The sequence below is a fragment of the Pygoscelis adeliae genome, unplaced genomic scaffold, assembly GCF_000699105.1.
Source record: "Pygoscelis adeliae isolate BGI_AS28 unplaced genomic scaffold, ASM69910v1 Scaffold113, whole genome shotgun sequence".
Taxonomy (NCBI): Eukaryota; Metazoa; Chordata; class Aves; order Sphenisciformes; family Spheniscidae; genus Pygoscelis; species Pygoscelis adeliae.
Window position 1 is genome coordinate 5,940,088 of NW_008825108.1, and position 9,050 is coordinate 5,949,137.

The following is a 9,050-nucleotide window of genomic DNA, read 5'->3' on the forward strand; positions in this document are numbered from 1 at the left end:
AGCCGGAGCGGCGGCTGGGGCGAAGGCAGCTGCTTGCAGAGGTCGGCCGTGGGGCGGGAGGGAGCTCCTCCTCAGGTCTGTCCCCGCGCAGCTTCTAAAAATACCCGCCTGTCCCTAAAACACGTAATGAGGGGGAGCGATGAGACAGACCGCTGAGGGGGGTGAGGCGCCAGGCCCGAGGGTAACAAACAGCTTTGCCATATCTGGAAATAAACCGTCGGGCGAGATGGAAACCCATGCAAGATTTGTACACGCATATGAATTTGCTTTTAAATGTCGTAATAAGGCTTTCAACTGCAGCAAATGTATCTACCAAGCATCTCCCTGTGAGCAGGAGGCCAAAGCCTCTAACAGACAGCTGATAAACATCACAAGCACCGGCTTTGTTCCAGCTTCAGTGGCCCTATCCATGTGAACCGAGTTACATGAGTATCTAAATGTTTGCAAAAAACCAGTCCGTAACAAAATGCTTTAAAACAGAGATGTGAGAGCAGACGATGAAAAAGGCACAGGAAAAACGTTCTTCTGTCGAGTTCCTTGTTTGTAGGGGTCTGGTAGTGTTTCATATGCTTAACTAGCCTTGTATAACTGCGTATCATTCCTTAATTAAAAGCAATCCTCGCAAACCAATCCAAAGTACTGGAGCGTAACGTCTCTCTAGTGATCATTTAGTGGCAAGAAAAACAGTGCTTGTGAAAAGGCATCATAGTGCAATTTCCTTTTTCTCTGTCGGATACTATTAATGCTTTGCTGTGTGTGAAAGAATAGAGGGAGGAACAGAGAGTGCGTCCAGGAGAACAAAGATCAAATTTCTTGAAGCAAGAAGCCTCATTCCTTGAGCACCATTACATTCACATACAAAATGGATTGTTCTCATTTTCTCCAGATGTAAATAAAGTAAACCTTTTTATTTTATCAGATGTAAATAAAGGAAATGGGACAAGGTAAAAAATCAATGCAGACACAATCTTCAGGAGTATCTTTTCTTTAAATTCCCAGTTTTATTAGCACAAAAGCGGTTTCAGCAAGTTACTATAAAAATACTGTCTTGCTGGAAAGCGATGCTGGCTCCTGTCAATCATGCCTTCTGTGTACAGGCAGTAAAACTGACCGGCATGTTAGTTGTTATTCTTTCAGGCTGAATAGAAGGAGGAGGTAAGATCAGGTTTGGATTAAGGTTGCCAGAGACAATGGAGATCAATGCTCACGAGCGCAAGCTGCTTGCAGGGCCCAGAAGGTTGAGGCTTTCCTGGGTAACTGGTGGCAAATGCATCTGCTGAGGCACAGGGCTGTGTGGAAGGCTGTCTTGAGAACTTGGCAAAAAACCTTCCTGTTCCTGTAGCTTTTTACTGTTTTCAACAAAAGCAGCTTCTATGTACATTCTTTATAAATACACAGGATTATCCTGAAGAATAAACCTGATCTGTACTTTTTAGTTCTCCTTTGAATAGAAATGATCCATGTATCAGTTACACCTTGTTGGCTAAAAGGGTACTTTCTGCCTGGGTGATTTTTCATCAATCTTAAATCAAGTGTATTATTGTACTGAACACTGTGATCGAAATAGAGGCTATATTCCAGTGAGAAAGAGAGCTGAAGCTTTGGAGAGGGCAACAGGAGAGACACCCTGTATGAAGTCCATGTGCTGAATGCGCCTGGCAGTGAAACTGTGAGCATTGTTTTTCTAACAGAGGGCACAGCAAAGTGTAAAACGCCAACTGAAGCTCAATTCTGGCAGACTCTCCGAGAATCCTTTGCTGTGGTGCAGTCAGAAGATGTATCTTCTCGCTGGCGGTAGGCTGCTGCAAGTGACTACTGTATTCCATCTTTTCTGTTTTCCTCTCTCTCATCTGGAACCTGTGATTACTGATTTTCTTGTGTGAGAAGTCCTGTACCTTCCAAAACTTCAGCCACCAGTACCAGATGAAATTAAAAGGCCAATCTGGCTGAGAACAGAAAATTCTGTCAGAGCTACGTAAAGTGTCACATTTCACTGTAACCTGATACACATGACTTACTAAAATCTGCAGGTTTAACTATCAGTGATAGTTATCAAGTTACTTTATTTTAATAGTGTTAATTTAATTTGGTAAGTGTTTAGTTTACTTCTGCATATTTGAGAAGAGAATGCCTCTTTTTCATTTAATTTGGTATGCTTCCCCTTTTTACACAGCTTCCTAAAAATACTTCTACAGACCTTCTGTTTTAACTATGTTGCTGATTACATCTGCATGAAAAATGCCTTTTCAGACATATTTTCTCTTTCACAAAGAAACTACAATACCGTGTATGTTGTTCCTATACCAACACAAATTGCACCATTGTGTCCATTGCCATTACCTTTTATCGTTCTTGGTAAGACTTTACTCCCACCTTTTACTTCACATGTGGCGTCATCTCTGAAAGTGAAAATCATGTGCTTCTTTTGGCTTGCATTATTAGATCTCCTTATAAAAATACTACATGTCTTAATTCCAGTGTAAACTTAAGCACATGTAGTAGCTGTACAGAGCAGATACTCTAGTTCGTCAAACCTACAACAGCATGAACACCTCCCGTGCCATTGACAACACACAACTGATTTCTGGGATAATTATGAGTTTCCTGTAAATTATAAAGGTGGCAGTTGTTTTTCAGATAACGTCAGTCTTATATTTGCATTTTTTCCCTTGGAGAATATTTCTGAGCATAATTTGTCATAGTTGCAGTAAAATGCTCTGATTTTATCAGATTTACTTGGAAAAGAAAGATAGTACGAAATCTCAGCCAAATAGTGTACAGTTTTATAAGAGCAAATGGCTCCTTGAAACTCTATAGATGCCCATAAAAGCAAGAAATCAGAACAGGGAAAAAAAACAACAGCAACAAAAAAAAAACATTTAAAATTAAGTTAGTAATATAGTCTCAGTACTGGCAGGAGAGACGCTCAGAATGAAATGTGTGTATTTGTGCTTCTAACACGACTGATACAAACATCCAGTCTAGATGGAGAGACATTAACACTGTTCCACCAAATGGCAATTACAGGTAACATCAACCTATCCATCAAAAATACAGTAGGTATATTTATCTAGGGTGACATCAGTACTTCGGGTTGCTTAAATTATGATAATTCAGTAAGCACATGTTAAGAAATGTCAATGTAGTAAAAAGGTGTGGTCTGCTTCAAAAAGAAAGATGACTGTTCAGGTTCTGAAGATGAAGAATAAAGAGGAAGAGCAAAGCATATGAACCTGAAGAGAAAAGAACAAATAATTCAGAAAGAGCCTTGACCCAGAGGGACTTTTCGGAACATGTTTTACCCACTCACGCACTGCTGAGAGCCTCCGTGCACCCACGGGACGTACTTGACAGGTTCAGTAATGTGCTTGGAGGCTTTGTGCAGCATGGAATTTGTTTCTAATTTGTAGAAACAAGTAAAACGTAGAATCTGATTTCTAGCTAAGAAACAATGCCAGCAAGGGACAACTGTTATTTTTTCTTGTAATGAAAAAGATGATTATTTTTTAAAAGTTCAGTTCTCCATGTTGAAGAGGAATTGCCTGTAAATGTCATTCCCCCTCGGGATAAGCAGTTCTGAATCCTTTGCCACTTTGCATTATCTTTTTCACACATACACGGCGACACATATGGCAATGCCGAATGCCATCCCCATGTGAATCTGACAGATCCCCTCACTGACAAGCAGCATCCTAGATGCGTGCTGAGAACAGCAAGCAGCATGCTGCTCCACCGTTCATCCACCCCCTGCTCTTGGCGTTACCACTTGCAGGAGCAAAGGCTCTGTTCAGGCTCTACATACACTGTTCCGTGTTTCTTCTTCTCCTGCTCGCCCTGGAATGAACATCCCTCAAACCCTTTAGTAAAGGAACGCCTGGGTGAAAGCATGAGCGAAACTGAGGGCAGGGCAGAATGATGCATAGATGCATCAGCATGCTCAGAGCAAGCTCAGAGAAAGACGCTGGAGATCTGAGGGAAAAAAAAAAAGAAAAAAGGAACGACTCAAAAGAAGCAGTTGGGTAAATGCTTTATTAATTTATTGCAATTCTGCCACTCCCTAGGAAAAGAAGAGAGAGAATGATGGTCTGGGCTAAGAATGAGGAGGAAGTAAAACTTTTTCCTTGTTCTCCCCCCTCTCTCTTTTAAGATCTTGCTCTCATATTCATACCTAACATTTTTCTCCAGGTGCCTCGGGTTTGGAAAATTTGGCCATTATCTTGAATATGCTTGACTGATGGGTGTATGTTTTTAAAGCCACCCATCTAAGTCACTGCAGTTCTTGCTGTATTAATAATTAAGCTGTAATAATAATAATAATAATTCTTGTGTTCTCTGACAACGTTACTCAAAATTATGTGTGGATGTGCCATATTTATTACAGGAAATAAAACATTTAAGATGTAAAATATGTACATGAGTCAAATGTTGTCATCCACAAGACATAAAGTACAGATACTGGCAATGAGCGAGCAAACAAATAAGCAACAGCAATTACATGCTCAATTATCACTCCTGTTCAGTCCTGCATTTTAAAATACTGTGTAAAGGACAAGTGACTGGACACCAGGATTATCATGTAAACTCTTCAAGCAAGTGCTTTCATTTCTACTGACTGAACAAATAAAATAGAATCAGCCGGCCTTTTCCTTACCCTCATAACTTCTTCCCTTAGAAATTTCTAATTTAAAGCCAGTTCTTCTTTTAATTACACTAAGTAACCCAGTTTCAAGAGAGTCACGTAGACGCAACAGGAAAAAGAGTATAGTTTATCAAGGGCAATTGCATATTACTGTCAGAAGAACACATCCCATAAAAACAATCATCATCTTGCTGCCTTGACCAGTGAAGTATTTTCTTTTAAAATGCAAAACCTCTTGTTGTTAGAAGTGGAGAGCTGTACTGATAGAAATATTGTTCTCATTTTCTGTCTAGAAAAATGCTTAAGCACAACTCCTGCCCCCAAGCCTGAAGCAGCTGATGCTCCAGGGCAGTATGAGGGGCTGGGGGGGGGGGGGGGGGCTGTCATTTCAGTTCTGCAGGAAACAAGAAACCTGTGCTGAGTGAGGAGATGCTTAACGTGAGCAACCTGCTGGGTTCCAGGTTGCCCGATGAGATTCACCTTACTTTTTTGAGAACCACGTCGTAACAAGCAACAGCAGTGATGTGTTTCTGGCCAAAACCCTCCGCCTGCCCGTAAGCGAAAGCGCCACACCAGGTTGCTGCTGCATGGTACCCCAGAGGAGGCTGCCTGCCGGCGCTGGGTTAGCCAGCCTCGGGAAAGTAAGCACAGTAGTGCATGTACACTTTGTGCCTGTATATATGGAGAGATGTAATTTTCTGTTACATGTATATATGTTGTGTATATGAAAGGTGAGATTAAGGGTAAGATTAAATGAAAGGTGAGATTAAGGGTAAAATTAAGCTCATTATAGTCATTCAAATAAGAACATATGGCTCTTCAAGTGGGAACCCCTTTGGAAAGCCCTTGTTTATATCAAGCGGTTTCTTACTTAATCGGTAAAAAACGTCCCCCGTGGCAGGTTTGCACATCCAGCCAGCAGAAGCTTTGCCACTGTAAGGCAAGATGACAGAGTCTTCAGGCCTGAAACTAAAGCCACGGAGGACAGGTCCGGAGCCAAAGATAGCAGTCCTTAGCGCTGGAGATACAAAATATGTTGTTACCCATAATGAAGATGACATCGCAGGTAAATGGTATGGGACTGTCATGGTTTACCACACCCGTTTTATCTGTGTTCCGCTTTGGGTTTTATATTTTATTTTAACCCTATAGTTATAGCCCTCATACTGTTGCTACAAAACATCTCTCAACCCCAGTTGAGGTCTTGGGCCTCAACCCAGTTTGTTCAATAAAGCTTTCCAAGGACAAATCATGCAAATCTTTAGTGTTTTCTTTTTCTGGTAAGCTGCTCACTTTGAAACTTACTTCTGGAGTAAGACCTTCGAGCCTTTGTAGGCTCATGGGAATTTCACGGGGTCTGAGGTGATGAACCTCCAAACAAACCCCCTGTTCCCTGCTGAATGAGCACTTCTGGAAGTCTTGTCCTCCCTAGCCTGAAGATAATGCTGATGATATTGTACTGTTAGGATGTGGAGTTTGCAGGTGAATTTATGCAGAAATTTGAGGTGGCGGTTGCTTCTGAACATACATGCAAAACTTCATACAATATTTGTTGTTCCCCTAAAGTAGTAACCCACAAAATCACAACAATAAATAGCAGTTCTATAGTAGAAGCAGGCAATAAAGTGGCCAACTTTTGTTAAAAACAAATTTTGTATTTCCTCAGCAAAACTCCCTGCAGGTTGTAACTTTGTTGGAAGCAGTGGCCATGTTACAGGCTATGTGTTCACTGTCAGGCCCAGCTGATCACTTGTCCTTCCGATTTAGAGTTCACGTAGGAAGATACACAATCATCCATGCTCAACCATCTAGTCATGTCCTAATTGTCCAAATTTGCACTGCTCCTAGCCCAGCATGGTGTTGTTTCATACCTGAGTCTTGCCACATAAGGAAGGAGATGCCACAACATTAAAATAAATGTATTTATTATTATTAGCATCATTAAACAGTTGAAAGCCTCCTTGTTATATTGTTTAATCATGTATTTTTCTTTCCCCACACAAATTATTTTTCTGAACCTTATACTTCTACAAACATAATTCTTCAAGTCTTTAACGGGTACAAGTTTAAAAAGACAGACAAAAAGCAAATGCGCAACGTTTGCCTGACTTAGTGAGCATATAGGCGAATATCCCATGAGCGGCTGTGCCACTAAAAAACTTGGGTTGAAAAGGGAGGAATCGTCTTAATTTGAGGTTATGTGGTGACCTGCGGGGTGCCAGGAAACGTGCTGACTCAGGACTGCTGTAGGGCTGCGGACAGGACTGGCACAGAGATGGTGGAGCCACAGCCCCTACGATCTTTCTTTGTAAAGTGAGAATTGGAGACCGCTTGTAATTGGGTTACTTGGAGTAAATTGTGAAGGAATAATTATATTCCCCCCAAACCTGGTGAGTGTTTCATTAAGCCCTGATAACATGCCCAAAGCTTGCTGGGCCAGGTAGATTGCGCTACACTTCCAGTAGATGAGGGGAAATGAGGAGCTCACATTTTATCGAAAAAGCATGATCCTCTCATTTGCTTCATCTGAAGCTCTACCTGAATCTGTATGGAAGAGTAAAATACTTTGTAGAAGACATTAGTGGTATGTACTTCAGAAAAAGCAACAAGTAAGATCATAAACAGCAGTTCTCCTGTGAACGAACTACATTTTTTAAATGAGTGGATCCATGGTTAGGGATTCTCTGCAGTATTTTGCTAGTTTTGTTTTTCCCTTGCGGAGACACTGATGGCTACAAGACATAGTGCTGTGTTCATTTAAAAAAAAAAAAAAAAAAAACCCAACACAGATTTATTAACATTTCTAGCGAACAGCAGGTTTTACCAACTAGAACAGCCAAGATCCAGCAAAAAAACCCAAAGCAAACCTTCTTGGGGAAATCCAGTTTTCCAAGTCCTCTTTGCAAGCACTTTGATTCAAAATACCATTGCATCCTTGGTTAATACATTTTTTCCATGAGTACAGGGGTGGGAGCTTGGTAAGGTTTACTAAACAGCACCCACTACAAATAAAAACATGAAGAAGGGAGGGAAGGGGGTGTGTGTGTTTATAACCGCGGTTATTAGCAATGAGGGCACTGCGGTCCTGTTGCGAATTGACCAGAAGGACTTTTTCTTTACTGCCAGTGTCTGTCTCCAGCAATGAAAGAAGCCCCTGCATGCGGAGCCAGCTCTTCTGCTCCCCAGCTCACCATGCTCGGTGGGACTCCCATTTGCTTAGTTCAAGTATTGCAGGCAGGGAAGGAGGGTTTGTTTGCTGCAAGCCAGAGGGACGTGGAGCATGTGTTATTCACTTTGAACTATATGCTGTTTCTTCAGAGTGAAAATTCCTATCAGAATCGCACTCAAATCCTGAATTTTTTCACAGAATAGCCTTTGCTGACTGAATAGAACTAGCTGCTTCATCGCTTCACCTGGCAAGGCACAGAAATCATGGCTAGCATGATAAATACTAATAAAACTTTATTTTATTCTTGATGTTTTGTAATCAAGCTGGTTTCAACTTGTTCATTCATTTAAAATATGCATGCCAGTTCAAACAACTAATGATGACTGAGCTTGGGTTTTGTCAGTGTTCTGTGCCTTCTTGTCTCATGTAACAGCAACAGTTAGTTTAAATGGTGGCACTTTCTCATCTGCCTTCTCCTTACCACATGAGGACAACTGCAAGGGGAATGCTGTGAATCTCAAAGGGCAACAGGCGTAAATCTAGGTTCAGTCATCTTTGCCTTTTAGGTGGTGAAAGCATGATAGGAGTTTTAAAATGCTATATAGCAGGCACCTCTGAGCTCCCAGCTCTGTCAAGTCTCACTTCTTGACTCCTGACTCTCCAGATGTGCAGCAGTGACTGAAGTAACGATACGAACTCTGAAGTTTCAGGAAATTCAGCCTCTAACTGAGGTGAGTTAAGAAATGTCCACTATGTGCAGGTCAGCTCCTAACTGTACGGGCCAATTCTCTTACTTCAGGTTGATTCTTCCTTCGAGGCATCTAGCACTGACCAGTTTCCAGGAGGGATGCTGAGCCTTCTGCTCTGATGTGATGGTACATTTGATGGTTTCTAGAAAAGCTGATATCTCTACATGCATTTAACAAAGGAACAATACAAGATCCAGGAATGTAGAGAAGGGAAACAGAGTACCTTTAGAGGGACCTGGACAGGCTGGACCAATGGGCCGAGGCCAACTGTATGAGATTCAACAAGGCCAAGTGCCGGGTCCTGCCCTTCGGCCACAACAACCCCATGCAGCGCTACAGGCTTGGGGAAGAGTGGCTGGAAAGCTGCCTGGCGGAAAAGGACCTGGGGGTGCTGGTTGACAGCCGGCTGAACATGAGCCGGCAGTGTGCCCAGGTGGCCAAGAAGGCCAATGGCATCCTGGCCTGTATCAGAAATACTGTGGCCAGCAGGAGT

General features: G+C 42.0%; 1 protein-coding gene across 1 annotated transcript in view; it reads right to left on the minus strand.

The window, feature by feature from the left end:
* Window positions 1–5,228, minus strand: part of RAB21 (RAB21, member RAS oncogene family) — a 15,681-nt gene extending 10,453 nt beyond the window's left edge. The window contains exons 1-2 of the mRNA XM_009327666.1: window positions 5,125–5,228; window positions 2,285–2,399 (exon numbers count right to left, since the gene is read on the minus strand). Coding sequence (XP_009325941.1) covers window positions 2,285–2,399; window positions 5,125–5,228 — 219 coding nt within the window. The remainder of the gene's footprint in view (window positions 1–2,284; window positions 2,400–5,124) is intronic.
* Window positions 5,229–9,050: the final 3,822 nt, after the last annotated feature.